The following is a 19,339-nucleotide window of genomic DNA, read 5'->3' as shown; positions in this document are numbered from 1 at the left end:
TGCAAATATTTTTGCCTTTTAATCAGTTGTGATTAGAAGATCCAACGCTTTGAGCTACTGTCTGGTGCATCTTGCCCTTCTTCCAGTTCCTGGCCATTACTTAGCTGGGGGCTGGATGGGAAGAAACACATCGTCCCACTGGCTCATTTACGACTCACTAAACAAGCATAGCAGACGCCCATTACTGCTTTTTGTCATTAGGGAGATTTTGAGATGTATGTACGGCTAACGATGGAATCAGCGCAGGTCAGAGCAGATGTTAATGGAGTTCATACCACGTGGTAGGTAGAAGGGCCTGTCTTCCTGCCTGGTAATGTGTGGTGTTACTTAGAGCAAGGCTGGAACCGCACAAGGAAATCGCAGACCCTGAGTGCCTGGTTCACAGGGCTCCACAGGTCTCGGTGGGTCCTGGAAGGGAGGGTTGGCCACGGTAGCAGCAGGGAATAGACACACCTGTCTTCCAGCGCCGAGGCGCCGCGCGCTCATTGGCTGTGAGGGCCGTCAGTCGGAGGCGGGCCTACGCCGCGGCGCCTCGCGCTCATTGGTAGCAAGGGCCGTCAGTCGGGGGCGGGCAGTCATTGGGCGCAGGCGCGTAAGTCCTGCGGCTGCGTAGTAGCTGTAGGCTCCGCTACCGCTATATTCAAGTCAGTAGCGTCTGGAGCGCAGCGGGCGAGGCAGCTTCGGCTGCACTCTCCGTGCTTCGGTCCGCTGGCCCGGGCAGGAGCGTCTCGTGCCGTCCTGTCCGCGCAGCGGGCCCCTGCGAAGACCAGATGTTGATGGACCCGCGCCGTGCTCGGCTGCGCCATCCTCCCGGCGCGCATGCGGGGGCGGCACCGACCTCGTGCCCCGGCCTCGGACCGCCGCCTCGCACCCGCTAGGCTCCCGGTGCGGTACTCGCCTTTCTCGTGTCTCCCGCGGCGGGCGGAGGGCTGCGCTCGACCCGGACTTGGAGCCGCTGCCCAGTACGGACTTCAGAGAGCTCGGCCGAGAAGCGGCTCCCGCTGTCGCAGATCTGCAGTGGAGGGTCCAGAGCGGGCCCTACTTCAGGGGTGAAGGCGACGGCGACAGCCCTGCGGGCTGGAAGGTACGTGGCCGCGGGGCGCGGCGGAACCCGGATGGGGCGCGGGGACCCCTGCCTCCACCTGAGGGCGTGGTGGAGCCGGACGAGGGGGCGACCGTGCAGGTAGCTCTGCGGGCAGCGCGTGGCCCGCGGGGCCGGGAAGGGGCCGACGTGGGTGGTGGGCTCGTGGGGCCCGGCCGGGGCCGGGAGTTGACGCGCTCCGCTGGAGGGGCCGCCCGTGGAGGGAGGGTGCGGTGCAGGTGCGCCCAGTGCAAGTTCGCCGTGGCCGGGGGGTGGGGCCCGCCGGAGCCGCCGCTCCTCCGTCCCGGCCCGGGTTGTGAGGGTGGCTGCTCGGTCCCGCGGCGCGCGTGCGCTCTGCCCGGGGTCGCGCCCCCGTCCTGCTCCCGCCGCCCGGGCCGGGGCCGCGCAGACGGGGAGGCCGGCGGGCGTTTTGCCGTGTGTGGGTGTTTTCGGCGAGGGCCTGGCCGGCTGAAGTTCAAGTGTGACCCGCGCCGGGGGAGAGGCCGCCCGGAAGCAGCGCCTTTAAAATTAAAATATTTTTCATTAGGTATCTCTCGTAATTTTTATTTGGTAACGAAGTTTCTTTACTTTGATCTGGGAACTGACAGTGCATTTTCTTGTATTTAGAAATTAGTATCTTTCTGTCATTTAGGTTTGAAATCTGCAGCTGAGTAACTAACTTATAACTAGCCACAGGGATTCTGAGACAGGGACCATGGGTGTAGTCAGAGTAGGGTGGGGGCCTCTGGAAAAAGACCCGTACCAAAACTCCGTATTAAACAATTCAGCAGAGTCAGAGTCACATTAATTTTCTAAAGTAAAGTATCAAACTGGTCGTATAAGCATTCTTCCGTGAAGATGAGTTAAAACTAAAAAGCCAGGAGTAACCTGGCCTGGAATGTTTGAACATCCCCCAGATAAGAAAATACCTCAGTGTAGCCCATGTCTGCATTGTGTCAATTAAATGAGGCTATTGTAAAATTTACTTTAGCCTGCTAAAAGGCCCAGTTTATCTTTAACTTTGCCTAGATGCTGCTCTTCCCTCTCCAGCCCCTAATCAAGTAATATATAACCTGGGCAATTAATATAGCAAGTAAGCCCAGCCACAAACAATATATAGTAAAAGGCAGAATGGATCCCATCTTAAGGATAAGATTGCATTTTAACACCCAGGAAGTTAAGAAGTCAGATTCTTAACTTACTGTTCAGCAAACAGACGTTTAAGACCTCAGCCCACCTTGGGAGAACCGTCTGGAGAGGTGGAGGTGGAGGGGAGAGGTGGCAGTGGGCTGAGCAGCGTTCAGAGGGGTCACGTGATCAGGGTTTGGAAGGCCGGATGCTGTGTTTACAGGTGCCTCCTGCTAGGGCAGCCCACATGTGTGTCAGTCCCTCAGTCCCAGGACTGAGTCGCCTCTTGTGTGCAAAACCAGTTTTCATACTAGAGTCTTCATTTTGTAAAAGAATTCCCTACAGGATCCCTGAGAATGGCGAGCTCCTCTCACCGCATTCCCCTCAGGAAGGGTAAAATAAGGTTGACAGGTTACACTCCCAAACACCCTGACTTAGGAAGCACCCACTGTGCGCCCGTGAGAAGCCCCAGGAGGGCGAAGTTTGCAGCTATGTAAGGCATTGGGAGAATGGGGGCAGTGTACGTGTGCATGTCTACCTTCAGGTGTCTGAGCCCTGCTGGGTTCCTGACAGGCTGTGGGGCCTTAGCTCAGTCACTTTTCTTCTTTGTGCTAATGACTAAGTTGGATTAGATAGTCTCTGCAGCCCCTTCCTGCCCCTACTCTTTCAGAAATGTGTTTGATAGAAGTTTCACAGAAGTGGTGAGGGCTTGCAGAAATTGGAATTGACATGAGGAAAGAATTCATTCTTCCTCTGGGACCGTGGTCTAGAAAAGACCTAGACATCTCAAAGGGCATTTGTCTGTAAAGAAATGGGAGGCAGAATCTAAGGCTGGGGATCAGTGCCCACCTCTGAGAGCCAGACAGAAAGCAGGTGTGAATGTACTTGTAAGTTGTAGAGTGCTGTGCCAACATACTGAAGCATTGTTGCCAAATGTTGTGAAAGTCCCTCCCCCTCCCTACATTAATTTTACACCTTTCTTCCATCTGCCACTCTGCTGTGCTGAGGCCCCCAGGAAGGAAACACGCACTGACCGGGGATGTGGAAGCTACAGGAGGGCTGGTGACAGGGATGAGCACATGAGCAGGATTTGGCATAAGCTTCCCTGCACTCCTAGTACAGGCAAAGCCAGGCGGCAGGAGTTCTGTAGGGAACCCCTGGCTTCCAGTCCAATATGTTGGCGACAACGTCCCTCCCCCCCCCACTCCCAACAAAATACTGCAAACACCTCCTCCATTCAGGGCCTGAAAGGGCAGGCAGGAAATGGATGGGGCTTCTTCTGTTTGGCTGTTCCGGTACTAAGACTGTGATCTGTCAAGCAGTTCTCATGTGTTAAGTGACTCCTGGACAAGTCTGCAAAGTGCATACACGCTCACTAGGGAAGAAAAACAGGAAGAGAAAGGAGGCACCTCTAATGTCCCTCAAGCCTACTTTCCCACCTGCAACATCATACCGTACATCTAAGGCAAAGAGCACTGTCCCCAAGTCCATCACCTCCCTGAAAGTTGTCAAATACCACCCTGTCTGGTCCCCAGTATAAAAATTCATACCTAGCCTTCTCAGACTTGTGGAAACAATATCCTCCTTAGACAAACCAAGGGTGACAATAACTGAGCTTTAAAAGCGTAATAATTGACACCTCACTTCAGGAGGCTGCCTCCAGAGCATTCTCCTTAGGAATCTGGACTTCCCAGGAATCTGTTCATACTCAGAATGTTATAGGGCTCTTACCATCTCCCTTGCTGCTGCAGGCTTTCCTAGCATTCTTCCTTCACAGCTTTTGTCATGATGTGCCATAACTCTTAACAGTTAGTTATTGGACTGTGTGTTTGGTGTCCACCCGCCTGCCTGACTGTAAGCTAATGGAAGGCTGGGAATGGATCTGTGTGGTTGCTCTGCTGGCACATAGTAGAAGCTCACTAACAGTGGTTGGTTCAGTTAGTTAATTAGTAATATGAAACACACCTTATGGTTCCCCCCAAATTAATTAATTGCAATGTTGATTTTTCAAAAATAATAACTAAATCCTTACACCAGGACAGTTCTTTGTGACTTGCAAAGGCCTTCTTAAAATTTGAATGAAGTGGTCATGTGGGTGAGGTGTACAAGACCAAGTTATCTGTCTAGATCATAAGTTGTCTACCTGATAAATAACGGCAAACATCTTACGAATTAAAGCAAACATGACTATATATGAATTAAAGTGCAAGATGCATATGTGTTTTTAAGAAAGAACATGAGACCAAAAATCATTCCAGTAGACCTTTCTTGTCACGCCCCTGTCCCCAGGTGTGTATGTGCACTGTCTCCTGTTGGACTGTTGTCAGGGAAGGAAGACTTAAGAAACACATCTCATTGCATCCCCATAACTACTGTGCGGGAAGTAGGACTGTCATGTCCAGGATACTGGAGAAGGAACTGTATTTCAGTATTAATAACATAACTGAAAATCATCAAGCTCTTACTGTGCACAAGGCACTACCTTCAGCTTTTTACATGGCCTTTCTTAGACCACAGGTGCAGACAGGGGCTATGAGTATGTATTATCATTAATCCCCACCTGGTAGGAAAGCAGACTTGGCAGGTGTGTTAATCATCTAGAGCTGCCATAACAAAATACCAGAGACTGGATAGTTCAAACAACAGATTTATCTTCTCACTGTTCAGGAGGCTGGAAGGCCAAGATCAAGGTGCCATTCAAGTTGATTATCAGTGAGGCCTGCCTCTCTTCTGGGCTTGTAGGTGGCTGCCTTCTCGCTGTGTCTTCACATGGCCTCTTCTCTGTGCATGTATGGAGAGAGAGATCTCTAATTTATCTTCCTCTTCTTAGAAAGACATCAGTTATATTGGATGAGGCTCCACGCTTATGACCTCATTTAACCTTAAGGACCTCCCTGTAGGCCCAAACTCCAATTATAGTCACACTGGGGGTTAAGGCTTCAACATATGAATTAGGGGGATACAGTCCAGCCCATAGCAGTGGGGTTGTGTTGCTGACATTAACTTGCACAGTCATTCAACCATCTGAGAGAGAGAGAACTAACCATGAACCAAAGTCCTGACCTCAGCTTGCTGCTAACTGTCTCCATGGTGGCAGGTGACCTGTCCAAGCTCTAGGGAAGGCCCTGTATGCCAGGTCTTCCTGCTCCAGGACCACTGTGCCTCAGCTGCACTGTTCAGATCCCCAGGAACAATTACAGCATAGAAGCTCAGCATCAAAGTCGACTGACTCAAGAATGAGAACAAATCTGGGAAGCAGAATTTCTCTTCTAACAGGATATGTCTCTCACCATGAGTAAAGCAGGATCCATATGATGCAGTAACAGACACAGAAACCACCATAATGAAATCCCTTCCAGTAGGATTCCTGAATATCATTCAAAGAGAATCAGCCTTTGGTGAAAGTAACACTTTCACTTACAGTAATGACTGTAAACCACCTTCTACAGGACAAGTTAATCAACTCTATCGTCATATGAGGATAAAATATGGATATTAATAACACCTAGTTCTTGGGGTTATTGTAAATATTAAATGCATGGAAAATAGTTCAAATGATGCCTACCATGTGGGATCCACTTAATAAATGATGGCTATTGTAATACTGACAATATCTTTTTATCAGATTCAACACAATAAAATCGATTTATAGAATTTCACTTGGTTCTTCCCCAAGCTGATTTGAACACTTTTTGTGTCCTTACTCTGTTTTAAGTACTGAGAGAGACACGTTTGTATACAACTCAGATCTAGGAAGCATGTCATAATCTTTCCTGTGTTCCAGAGCTCCCTCATGGTGCCTGTCCCTTGGAAATCCATCTCTGATCTTCAATAACTTGACCACTATACAACTGCCATTTCCGAGTGACTGAAAAACTAGTAATACATATGCCAGCATGTCCATTTTCTCCTTATTCTACTTATTTCTGCCTATTGATTGTGGTTGTGTCTTCACAACTTTGCTTTTGTGAACTTTTTGGTCTCAAGCTATCCTCTCTTTACAGTCTCTGGCCTAAATCTTCTCTGCTTTTTAATATGCCTTCTTAACGTCCAGGTTTATGTATGATCTGCCTGGCTCATATGAAGTAACTCATTTCCCCAAAGTTCCTTTCCTTCCACTTCACAACTAGTTCTTTTTGAAGTAGCTGAATTCAGCACAAGATGGGATTTTCTTTTGCTGCCATCTGTATTCTTTGGGAGATCGAATTGTCTACTGAGAAACTCAAGAAATAATCTGAAGTTCTGCTTTATAGTATAGTACATGAGATTTTTACTGCTCAGGAGATGGTAGAAGAAACTATTCTGTCTTGCCTCTATTAGACCAGCTTTGAGATCCATGTTAGGAAAGCCACATCTTCCCTATCCACAGTGTTCAAGGGCCAAGAACCTGTAACCTGTAGCTTCTCCTATGATGAGTTCCTGTCCAGTGACTCACCACCCAACCTCTGTCCCCAAGGGTATGAATCCCCACTCAGATATACCTCTTCCCAGACGTCCCAAGTTCATTCTCTACTGCTTCTGTTGGTTACTGCCTTTCAGAAAGGAATTCTTATTGATATTCATCTTTTCCATCCAGATATGTTCCCTGAGGTCATCTCTGCCAGCCTGAAGACTCAGTAGGGCTGATGGTTCAGGAAATGGACAAACTTGGGTTTGAGTTTCGACTGCAACTTTCTGGTTATGCAAACTTGTATGAATTGAGTAAATTAACTTAATTTCCCTGAAACTTCAGTTTCATTTCATTTGAATGCCATGCAGAAAGGTAATACATGTAAGCTTGCACTTAGGAAACACTCAATAGTAATAGATGTTGTATTTATCAAATACAATTATTTGAATTTTGGCTATTCTCTGTGATAGCCATATTACAGAGTAATACGGAGCCATGAGATTTAATCCTACTCTTTCCTGTAGAGGCTTCCAGGCTGCTATCCTGGCGGTGCTTCCATTTCCTTATCTACTCAGTCTCCACAGCATTTGGCTCCTCTTTTTCAGTCAAGGTTTTTCCTGCCTCTCCCTCAAATATCAGTTTCAAACCCGCCTTTCTCATTTGGGTGAGCACCCTGCCAAGTAAGTTCCTCCCTCCTCACCCTCTGCCAGGAGCCTGTGATTATTCCATTCTGATCTTTGGTCAGGAAAACAATCCTGTTTTTGGATACTATCAATTTCTCATACCCTTCTTACTCTTCCAAAAAAACTTATAACTGAACAAAAAAGTAAAGCCCCCCGCGACAAACCCACTACCCCTAAGCATTTTCCTCCTTCCTTTCCTGGCCACTCTTCTCAAACACATGATCGGTGCTTACAGCCTCTTGTTCCTTCCCACATATCCCCCACCCGGTCTCATTCCCATTCACATGGTCTGCAGAGAGCCCACCTTCAGGGTCACAGTGGCTCCATTCTTTCTGACTTTTTGCCTCATCCAGCCCCCATCTCTTGGACTTCTTGTAGGTCTGCAGTTCTGCTGACCTCTTACTCCTTTCTAGATGTATTCTAATTTGCGGGGCTAGAGAAAGAATGGATTTGGGAATCAGGTAAGTCTAGGGTAGATAACCTCTGCTCCATCCCTCCAGGAAGCCTTTCTGCCTCTCCTTGGGCCCCACAGCCCCACTGTTACAGATATTCATAGCCTCTGGGCTTCTCTTCCCCTAAGACAAGTTACCAAGCGACCTAGGAAGCCGAGTCTTGTTCCCTCTGTCTGTAAAGCAGGAAGAATGGCACCCAGAAATGGGAGACGGGAATGTGGTAGTGGTCTCAGTAAGGCCTCTGGAGCCTTCCCAGAGAGGGAAGAGTTAATGGTGGACAGGGGGGCTGCCCACTGGCCTGAAGGGCCTCTTTGGAAACAGCCTGAGAGTCTTCAGGGCCGAGGCGAGAAGGCGGCACTGTTGTTTAGAATGGCTTGTGGACTTTCCTGGGCTGCTACAGACTCCTGGGAGTCATACTGCCCCTAGACAGTGGGAAGGACACCAGTGGGACCTTGGTGACCCTCCATTCTGGCCTGCCCAGGGCCGCCATCCTGCTCTTACTCTGTCCTGTTGTCCTCTGAAGGATGTGTCTTTGTGGGAGATCATATGCTCTTATTTTTGGAATCACAAGAGTCACTTATTTGACAATAACATATTGATGGCTGTGAGCTAAGCTTTGAGGCTCTTGGTTGCTATAGTGAGGACAGGACTGTGAATTTGTGGTTGCACACAGTGGGGCCGGGACTGCCCAACTTGTCCCCTGGCCTCCTGTTTGGAGGAATTTCAGGCTCCGAGGGGGTAGGGGAGAGGATTCCTGACACTCATCTGGCTGATCAGCCAACCTTTCCAGCATGTACGTCCTCCTGTCACCTTGTCCCAGGAACCCCCTTGGCTGGCCTAGCTTCCCGGAACCTCTCACACACCTTACTTATGGTCTTCTGACCTGCATGCATGCTGCTTGGCTCTGGAGTCCTCTCTGCAGGTCAGAAGCCTATCTGTTCGTCAGGGTCTGGTTCAAGTTCTTTCCAGGTATCCTTCATTCATGGGAAAGGCTGTTTGCCTCGAGAGGACAACCATATAATGTTAGAACCAGATGGCCCTAAAAGATCACTGCATAGCAGTTTTCAAACTGTGCTGTTGAGGAACCCTGCTGCGAACATGCTCACTGGAGCAGTGACACTTTTCCTTAAGGTGTCCTTGAAGGAAGGGCCAATCGGCTTTAAACCACATTTGAAACCCGCTGATCTAGTCCAAGCTCCCCATTTTATGGATGAGAAGACCAGATGAGGTCTACGGGGTGGGGTGGGGTGGGGTGGTGTCTTCCTTAAAATCACCAGGGGGTGAGTGATGGAAGCACAGTGAGTCATAGCTCTGGCCTGTGAGTTGAGTTGCTTAGTTCCAAGTGCGGTTCTGCTTTTTCCTAAGAGAGTTACTTTATCTTGTGTAGAGTAGTAATACACATCCCCAGTCCCTGTTCTGAAACCCTTGGGGCCAGATGTGTTTCTGAATGCAGAACTTTTCAGAATGTGGAACATATACTGGATTATATGGTGCTGCTGGTGGGGTTTAGGGGCAACACTGCGTAAAACATGTCACTATTTCTGATTCAAAACGTATGAGCAGTCATTGCAGAAGGGGTAGATAGGTCATAGTCTTGTGTTGGTTCAGTTGAAGCTCTGCTGCCCAATCAATTAACAACAAAATCAGCTTTTGGTTTTTAGAGAGTTCTGGATTTAAAAAATTATGGATAAGGGATCATGAACCTGTAATAATAGTGCCAAACTTCTAGGGTAAAGGCCAGATGACAGGGAAGGAAAAACCCCAACCAGCACCCCCGCCTGTAAGTGCAGGTCAGATGCCCGTGCGGGGTGAGCCTTCAGCCACTGTCTCTGGCGGGTGTTGTCGTCCCCTCCCCCATCTCCCAGTTCAGGGCTGTTTCTCCCCGACACTGTCCATCTCAGTGTGCACCTTGTCTCCTCACCCAGGTGGTTGGTGTCAAGCGGACAGAGGGCTGTGTTTGTGTGGTCATGAGCTGTCAGGCTCACGCTTGGTGTGCCATTTGCTGAACTGGCCCACAGGACTTTCTCTAGGGGCCTCAGCAGTCGGAACAGGCTTAGAGAAGTGAGGCCAAAGGCCTTCTGGAATGGAAGTGAGGGCCAAAGTACAGGTGGTGGCTGTCCCTGAGAAGTGGTGTCCTGCGAGGACTGGTGTTTACTTCTGGGGCTGCTGTTGTCAGGTGGCCTGGGGACATCGAGGGGCCCCCTGGTTGTCAGTCCAGCATTTTCCACTGCACTCACTGTTTTCCAGACTAGCCCAGGTTTGCTCAGTTCTCAGCCTCTCCAGTTGCCTGCCTTCTGCTTCACTGTTGGTGGCTGTGGATAAAATGAGAGTTCCTGTGGCCAGTATTCTCACCTGGCCCTTGTTGACTAAGCTCACTGCACACCTGTGGGCAATACATGGCTGTTGACTCTATATAAAGAGCTCCGCCCAGTGCTCTGGGTGCGACATGGTGGCAGGGCTTCAAGGCTGCAGGAGAGCAGAGCAGAGGCTGGAGTGGTGGCAGTGCCGAGGACAGAGGCCCAGAGAACAGCTGTGTGTGGGACGACTGTGCAGAGAGGCCCGGAGGATGGCTGTGTGGGATGGCTGTGTGGACAGAGGGGCCCTGAGGACGGCTGTGCAGGATGGCTGTGCGGACAGAGTGGCCCTGAGGATGGCTGTGAGGACAGAGGGGCCCAGTGGACAGCTGTGTGGACAGAGGGGCCCAGAGGCAGAGACCAGCTTGCTGCATGCAGACTCGCTCTGAGTGAACAGGATTTTAGTGACTGACTTGCCACCTGGAAATAAAGTTGGGTATAACCTTTTCACCCCAAGAACGTTTTGCTGTCATTTTCTTTGGTCACACTGAATCCATAGCAAACTTGCCTGGGGTTGAAACCCATTGTTGAGACAGTGGCCCTGGGCTCTGGCTTCGTGGGTCTGCTCCCTTGCCTGGGATTGGCTGAGGTATGAGCATGTTGAGTGACTTAGTTCCTGCCAATGAGACATTAGAGGCATTGGTGGTAGGAGTGGGCACCGTACATGCCTAAGAGGGAAGAAGGATGGTCATTTTCCTCTGAGAATGTTGTTCACTTTTGAGGCCTGGACCTGCAGCCATCTCGTGGCCATGAGGGCACCCGGCCTAGGAGTGAGGCTGGCCTGTGGAGGGTGGTCTTCTGCTTTGGGAGGTCTTTGTGCGGCTGGAGTTCAGGAAGCAGGATTGTTAACTAGCTGCCAGGTGGTTGTGGCTCCGGGAGTTCCAGGACTAGACTGTGAACATGACTGTCCAAGTGGTGGGACAGAATATCTCCTTGAGGGAGCAATGACAGCATCATTTCCAGGACTGCAGGGTGCAGCTGGGTTCCTGGGGGGCCTAAGGTTCTCTTGTTGAGACTTCTCTCCCTGTAGATCATACTTTCCGAGGGCAGGGACTGAACTGGGGCTTGAAGTCTCCAAGAGATGCTTATTGATATGTGTGGGTGTCTGTGTGCCTTGTCTTGAGTGGAGCTGGCTTCCTGAGAGAGCCATGTTTTGGGTATCAGTGTTGTCTGAAGCAGCCTGACTGATGGAAAGGTCCAGATACTCAGTCCTGTACAGGGGGAGGAAGCCGGCAGGGCAGCAGTGGCCGCAGGGGGGGTGGGGGTGGGGAGTGTGGATGCGGATGGGGCTTCTGGTGCACTGCATGCTGCTTACCGCCTGCGTCTGATGACAGTTGGTGTTAGCTGGGCTCAGAACCAGTCAGTGCAGAGCCAGGGCTTCAACCCAGTTCTGGGACACCCCGCCTCCCACAGTCCATTCATTCTGCTTCAGTGAGCCTGGTATAGGGGGTGGGGATGCTCTGACATGTGATGTGATGCGGACACAAAGGTGAATGTGGCCACTGGGCTGTCAGCCCCAGGAGGGCAGGGCTCTTGTGCTCTTTTGCTCATGGTTATGTAGCAAGCACCAATAACATGTCCGGCACACAGTGGGTTCTCAATTAATTGTTAAAGGAACAACTCAGCCTCAGCCTTTAAGAAGTTAACTTGGGTTCATTTACTCATCAGATACCTGCTGAGCCCCCACTGTGTGTCAGCCCCTGTTCTGGGGACCTGGAATGCAGTGATCACGAAGACCATCCTTATGCTCAAGTCTAGGACACCGAGGCTGGGCATACATGTATGTGGTCAGGGCTTGCAGTGGTAGAGGACAAGGGCTGTGGGGTCACCCGAGATGCTAGGACTCTCCCTGTGTCATCCCTAGGGGGACTGTGTGGGGCCCTGCCCTCCTGGGGCTGAGTGGCTGATGGATTGCTATTTGGGCTGACTGAATGCCTGCGACCTTCTCTCCCCATGTCTTTTGTGCACTGTGGGGTGCACCCTTGCTGAGCGGCCTTTCTCAGGGGTGTTCTGGGCCTCCTATGTTCTGCTGACCATTCCTGTCCTGCTCTCCTCACATATGGGTGGCTCAGCCGCTTTGCTGTGAGGCCTTCTCCCTGAGACCTGCCCTCTCTGACCCTTGTCGGATCCAGCCTAACAAGGAAGCAGTGTTTTCTGCCAAGGCAGCTGGGTGTAGGGGGGAGCGTCCAACTCAGTGAGGTGACTGCTGGTGGTGCCAAGCCAGGGGTGTGCAGTAAATACCACTCCCTTCCTGTTGTCCACTGGGCCAAGGGAGTCCGCTCTTGGGCTTGGAGGCCTCTGAAAGTGGGTCCCTCAGTCCCTTCACAGCTGCCCACGTCCTGTGGTAGCCTCTGCCCCTGCCCCACCACACACACACCACTTGTGTCCAGGCTCCCTTCTGCCTGGAGTCTCACTTGGAGAAATTCCTCAAGCCCGGCTCAGACCTCACTTCTTTCTGACACCCTTCTGAGTTTCCTGGTGGCCTGTCCACACCCCAGGTCAGGACTTGTTGAGACTTCTCCCTGTAGATCATACTTTCCGAGGGCAGGGACTGAACTGGGTCTTGAAGTCTCTGAGGGATGCTTGTTGACATGTGCGCGCGTCCGCGTGCCTTGTCTGAGTGGAGCTGGCTTCCTGAGAGAGCTGATCCCAAGCCTTCTGGGCTGGCCTGATAACATCCCCCTGCCCTACTAGAGCCACGTCCTGCCTTGCTGAGCTGTGGGGACGGGCCAAACCAACCCCAAGCTAATGGCCTTTAAGTTACCTTTCTTTTTTGTTGACTACGTTTCTCTAGGGGAAGTGTGTGTGTGTGTGTGTGTGTGTGTGTGTGTGTGTGTGTGTGTGTGTGTCCAGTATACTTGTCTATTCCGTCAGCTCAGTGCAAGTACTGCCTCCTGTTCCCATATTTTACCCTCCCACCCTGTCCTTCCAGCTTCTCCATATATATAGACATGGTGAGGAGGCTTTGGCATGAAGCTTGGACTCCAGCTACCAAGATTTTCCCAGAATATTGTTTCTGCTAACTTATTTTGAGCTCCTGAATTTTTGTTGTATGCCGTCTTTGTTTTTTTAATTTCGGTGTCATTAATCTACAATGTACATGAGGAACATTGCTTACTAGACTCCCCCTATCACCAGGTCCCCCCGCATACTCCATTACAGTCACTGTCCATCAGCTTAGTAAGATGCTATAGAATCACTACTTGTCTTCTCTGTGTTGTACAACCCTCCCCATGCCCCTCTCTACATTATGTCTGCTAATAGTAATGCCCCCTTTTCCCCCTTATCCCTCCCTTCCCACCCATCCTCCCCAGTCCCTTTCCCTTTGGCAACTGTAGTCCATTTTTGGGTTCTGTGAGTACCATCTTTTATTTTACATGGATGCTGCACAGATAGGGGAGTGTGGGATTGATGCGCGTGCTCTGTCGGAGGGGTTTGGGGGCGGGGTCTGCCCGCAACCAAGGCTGCGCACACTCGTCCCACCGACTAGCGCCGCCCACTTCCGGAGCCCGCCGTGCACGGGGGGCGGTGTCTGCCAGCCACCAAGGCTGCGCCCGCTCTTCCTGCCTTCCAGCACCGCCCACTTCCAGTGCCTGCTGCTCACGCTCCTCCCGCTGGCCAGCGCCACCTACTTCCCTGCCCGGCACGTGTCCTTCCAGCTGCGCCATCACTTGCTGCAGAGAAGGAAGCTTCCTGCCTGATCCCGCCCGCCGCTCGCCAGTGCCTCCCTCTCATACGTCCCTGCCGGCCAAGACCTCCTCCCGCTGATGTCGCCGTCGCTCGCCAAAGCCCTGCACTGCCGGCCGGAGCCCTCCAACAGCGGCTGCCGACCGCCGGCTCCAGGGCCCCACCTTGCCAGGGTCCCTGCGCACTTACACAGGCCTGGCCTCGCAGCGGCAGCTCACTGTAAGCAGCCATCCCCAGGGGGCAGGCGTCTTCGGGTTGGGGAAGGATGGGGCGGGGAAGGAGTCCGCTGCTGGAAACTGCAGGCTGTTGCTTCTCGGTGGCGGGGTCTGCGGCCGGGGCGGAGTCCAGCCCACCGGCTGCAGGTGCGCCGTGAGAGGTGGCAGAGGCGGTGGCGGGGAGCAGGGTCTCCAGTGGGCGGCAGCGTGGACAGGCTGCGCTCCATGGTGGGCCGTGGCGTCCGCTGCGCGGGTGTCTGTGCCCGAGGCGGACTTCCGACACTGCCGTCGGCAGGTGCGCAGCCAGAGACGAGAGCAAGGCTATGGGGGCGTTGGCAGTGGGAGGGCAGAGTCCATGGCTGGCGATGGTGTCGGTTCTGGGGGAGGAGCTGGCCCGCAGCCAACGCCCAGCATGCCCCCCCCCCTCCCCCCGCGCCAGGCAAAGCCACTGGCCTCCATCGCCGCTTCTCTCCACCAAAGCGCAGCCACCCGTCCTGGAGCCCGCCTCTCTCCTGCCCTGCCTGCCGGCGCCTCCCGCTGACACCCGCCCTAGATGCCTGCCGCTGCTACCGCCCTCCAGTGCCTTCTTCCGCTGATGCCGACGTTGCTGCCTTCGCCAGGGCTCATGGCCCTCCACTGCGAGATCCCTCAGACTGGTAACACCTCCAGCAGGGGCCCGCCTGCCAGGGACCCGGCTCCCTGGTTCCTATGCAGGCCTCGCCGCCTTGCAGCAACCTCAGTTCATAGTAAGTAGCCACCCCCATGTTGGCTTTTCTATCAGGGAGTTTGGGGGTGTTGCATGGTCCTTGGGAGGAAATGGAAAGCTGTGGGTGGGCATTGGAAAGCAATGGGCAGCGCATGCACCTACCCAGCCTGGAAGGTGACTGGATCTCAGCCAGGAGCTCCGCAGGCCCGCCAGCTTCTCTGACTTCCGGTAATGGTTCGGATGTCTGGTCCGTGGGTACGCGGGCATGGCTGCTGCGAGGGTGCATCCGCGGGGTTCGGGGGGTCTCCTGTGCTCCCAAACGGGTCAGCGCGGGAGTAGGCCAGTAGTCCAGGGAGTGTGTCAAGGTACCTGTGGCTGCGTGGTGGCAGCTTGGCCCACTGGTGAATGTGTCGCTGTGGTGTCTGCTGTGTGTGCGGTAGCTCTTGTACGTGTGGTGTTGTGTGAGAGCACTGTGCGGCCTGGGACAGTGTTTGTGTGTCTGGGTGCCTGTGCACTAGGAGAGCTTGAGGAAGGCAGCTGGTTTTCCATAACTGCCTAGCAGAGAAGTCAAGTGGGGAGACTGGGGCGGGCTGCTGGGGAGATTGGCCTCAGCAGGGAGGCCCCTGGAGCATGCATAGTCATAGGTGAGAGCATCCTTCCTCACCCCCTTCCACCTGGCAGGTTGCCTGCAAATCAGGGCTTCCCCTGTGACCCACTGCCCCTGCCTTCGAAAAAGCCATCTGGTAGTGGACTGTCCCTTCTTAGTGGGGAAGCCCAGTGGGTGAGGTTCACCCTCTTAGTGACATTTTTGTTTTCCCTATAAGGTCTCCACAGGGAACAACTTCGTCTTTCTGAAGTCAACTCATGAAAGTTCTACTTGATCCATTTCTGCAAACATCTGCTGTTCCCTACCTTCAGGGTCACACGAGGCAAGTAGGTAAGTCCTTTTAGCATCCTTAGCAAGCCACCATTCATTGTCCTTCCTCATCCCATAGCATTACAGAGAGCACAGCTGTTCTCTGAGAAACTTCCCTCCTGCTTTCTGTGGTGGCTGCATCAACTTGCAGCCATTGTCCCACCAGTATTCCGTTGTCTCCACATCCTTGCCAACACCTGTAATTTTTTGTCTCTTGGATTTTGGACAGTCTGACTAATGCGACGTGACATCTCATAGGATTTAATCTTGCATTTCCCTGATGATGAGTGATATTGAGCATCTTTTTATGTCTGTTGGCCATCTGTATGCCTCCTTGGCAAAAATGTCTGAAGTAGATGAGGGGTGAGAAAATGAGAATATTTGATATCTTGATCTAGGCGATGGTGATGTGTGTACATACATCAGACTTCATCGAGCTTTGCGATTTGTGCATTTTATTGTATGTATTTTGGTGTAAAGTTTTTTTAAGAACAAAAATTAAGGTCCTTTGACAAGGGTCAGTGTTGGAGAGACACACTGTGTATTGTGGCACTCTGTGGAGGTGAACTTGGGCTGCTCTAATATACATGCATCCATGGGTGTAGGAGTGGGTAGTTTCCATCGTGCAGCTGTCTAGGCAGGCTACTTAGTGAAGTGGTCATTCCTGTTTGCTGATGCAACCCAGTCTGGTGCATGCTATTAGAAAATTAATAAATAATGAAGTACAGTATAGGAGTTAAAATTTTGTCCCATGGTGCTATCAAAACAGAGGGTAGCTTTTGGACAGAGGAGGTGAGGAGGCCTGAAGCACACATAAACTCCTGGCCCCCCTCTCCTTGGCGTTACTTACAGACCCTGATGAGTACCGGGAAGCCCAGCCAGAGGGTCAGTTTCCTGGGGTAAATGTCAGGTAGCATCGAGTTCATTCTCCTTCTAGGCTTGTGGCTCCCAAGGCCTTAGCCTGAGTTGAAAGGGGCATGCTATGGAAGTATGAAGGACTTAGACCTATAATTTAACATTGAAAAAGTTACGTAAATTTTACTAATACTTCAGTAGTTGAGAAAGAGGTCATGATATTGGCTTGAAAGCATTTTTTGGTGGTTTGATTCCTTGTTTGCTTAAGTTGACAAAGGCAGGCTCCTCAAATGTATGGTAAGGTGCGGAGCAGCTGTGTAATCATTCAAGATTGGTATTAGTTGGTTCTACTATGTGCACTTCTCATTTAGAAGCTAGAGCTTCTCAGATTATGAAAACTTTAACGGCAGTTAGTGAAATAAAGGATCCCCCGGGCGACACAGTATTTCATGTTGTGTAAGCATCTGGGTAATCAGAATAATGTGGTATTCCTGAAAGTCTGAGAAAATGTTGAGGGGGAAAAAATTATATTAACACCTACAAATGTAATTGTAAAGTGAATCTTTGCTCATGTAGGGTTGAAGGTATATCCTGAAAATAGAGGAAATCAATGTACAAATCCCCCCATAATAGCAAAAACCGCACCTATGGAGAGCACATAAATAAAATGTACTACATAGTAAGTATCATAAAGAATAATATCTAATGGTGAATTAAGTAGTACAATACCAGTTAAGCCCCCTACTGTAAGCAAGAAAATAAAGCTCAGGGCCCATAATATGGCCGGGGATCATTTTACATTTCCACCGTGCAGAGTTGCTAATCAACTGAATACTTTCACACCTGTTGGAATTGCAATAATTATAGTGGCGGATGTAAAACAGGCTTGTGTATCAACATCTATGCCTACTGTAAATGTGTATGCTCATATAATGAAGCCTAGAAAACCAATGGACATTATTGCCCAGACTATGCCCATATACCCAAAAGGTTATTGTTTCCCAGAATAGTAGGTTACAATATGAGAGATGATTCCAAAGCCAGGAAGGATTAAAATATATACTTCGGGGTAACCAAAAATCAGAATAAGCGTTGATATAAAATTGGATCCCCTCCCCCAGCAGGATCAAAAAATGTGTTTAGGTTGAGATCTGTTAAAGCATAGTAATGCTGGCAGCTAGAACACGGTAGAGACACTAGTTAGGAGTACGGCTGTAACTAGAACTGATCACACAAGTAGTGGAGTTTGATATTGGCTTATAGTGGGCGGTTTTGTGTTAATAATAGTTGTGATGCAGTTACTAAAGCTCCTAGAATTGACACCTGCTAAGTGAAGAGAAAAAAAGGTTAAATCCACTGAGGCACTTGCATGTGCTAAATTACCTGCTAAGGGGGGCATATACGGTTCACTGGGTTCCTGCTCCTGTTTCGACTGTAGAGGATGCTAGGAGAAGAAGAAAGGAGGGAGGGAGGAGTCAAAAGCTTATGTTATTATTTATATGGGGAAATGCTATGTCTGGGGCACTAATTATTCAAGGCACTAGTCAGTTTCCAAAGCCCCCTATTATAATAGGTACCACCATAAAGAAAATGATTAAAAAGGCGTGCACGGTTATGCTTACGTTATAGATGTGGTCACTACCTAAGAGGGTTCCAGGCTGGCCTAGTTCAGCACTGTAAGGAGGCTTAGAGCAGGTCCCACTATTCCAGGTCAAGTGCTAAAAAGAAGGTATAATGTGCCGACGTCTTTGTGATTAGTTGAAAATAATCAACGATTGATGAACATGGGTAAGGTGGCTGAATAAGTATTAGACTGTAAATCTAAAGATAGAGGTAAAGTCCTCTTCTTGCCAAGTCCTGAGGTGTTTTACATACTGAATTGAAAATTGAGAGAAGCAGCTTCAATTCTGCCGGGGACTTCTCTCGCCACCTTTTTTTTTTTTTTTACGGCGGGAGAAGTAGATTGAAGCCAGCTGATTAGGGTTTTTAGCTGTTAACTAAAGTTCCATGGGTTTGTATCCCATCAATCTAGTGAGGATTTAGCTTAATCAAAGTGTTTGATTTGCATTCAAGTGATGTAGGATAGAGTCTTACAGTCCTTAGGATCAGAAATTAAGTGTTTTTTATACTTGCTTAGAGCTTTGAAGGGTCTTGGTCTGTGTAATCTCAATTTCTAGTTTAGAATTGATATGGTCGGAATTGGTGGAAGTATTTATTGTGGATAGAATAATTAGGGGTGGGGCTAATTTTATGTGTTTCATAGTTTCAAATTGTCACTTTTATGTTGTTGGTTATTGGGAATATTGTTAGTGTTGTGGAGTAAGTCAGTGCATATAAAAATATAAGTTTAGTAGAGCTATTGCTGCTATTAGTGGCAATATTATGTTGTTGTTTCTGCTAAGTTCTTGAATGATCATGCACTTTGGTAAAAATCTGGATAATGGTGGAAGGCCTCCAAGTGATAGTTAGGATTGTGAGCATAATGGTTGTAGTTAGCAGTGTCTTACTTGATAGGTGAGACAAAGATAAGGTTGTTGTCGATGAGTTGTGTACTAGCATTACAAATACTGATAGGGTCATTATAATATACATTAGGAGATTTAGAATAGTAATAGTTGGGTTATATGTTGTTGTTATTATTCAACCTGTGTGGGCAATTGAGGAGTAAGCTGTAATTTTTTGTAATTTTGTTTGGTTTAGACCCACTCAGCCTCCAATTAAAATTGAGAGTGTTAAGTTTATGTTAACTGTGGGTGAAATTTGACACAGAACTGAGATGGGTGTGATTTTTTGTCGGGTTAATAGTAGTATGCCCTATGACAGCAGGGTTCCTTGTGCTACTTCTGGAACTCAGAAGTGGAATGGGGCTATT

General features: G+C 50.0%; 1 protein-coding gene and 1 pseudogene across 1 annotated transcript in view; one reads left to right on the top strand and one right to left on the bottom strand.

Moving 5' to 3' along the window:
• Positions 1-231: 231 nt before the first annotated feature.
• The window catches only part of LOC140845788 (uncharacterized), a 44,622-nt gene continuing 25,514 nt past the window's right edge, over positions 232-19,339 (top strand). The window contains exons 1-5 of the mRNA XM_073220834.1: positions 232-246; positions 653-1,084; positions 13,663-13,994; positions 14,476-14,736; positions 15,521-15,633. Coding sequence (XP_073076935.1) covers positions 232-246; positions 653-1,084; positions 13,663-13,994; positions 14,476-14,650 — 954 coding nt within the window. The 3' untranslated portion in view covers positions 14,651-14,736; positions 15,521-15,633. The remainder of the gene's footprint in view (positions 247-652; positions 1,085-13,662; positions 13,995-14,475; positions 14,737-15,520; positions 15,634-19,339) is intronic.
• LOC140845787 (cytochrome c oxidase subunit 1-like) overlaps positions 15,655-19,339 on the bottom strand; it is a 44,090-nt pseudogene continuing 40,405 nt past the window's right edge.

Source organism: Manis javanica, chromosome 13 (assembly GCF_040802235.1).
Source record: "Manis javanica isolate MJ-LG chromosome 13, MJ_LKY, whole genome shotgun sequence".
In the NCBI taxonomy this organism is placed as follows: Eukaryota; Metazoa; Chordata; class Mammalia; order Pholidota; family Manidae; genus Manis; species Manis javanica.
This window is presented reverse-complemented; position numbering and strand designations above follow the sequence as displayed.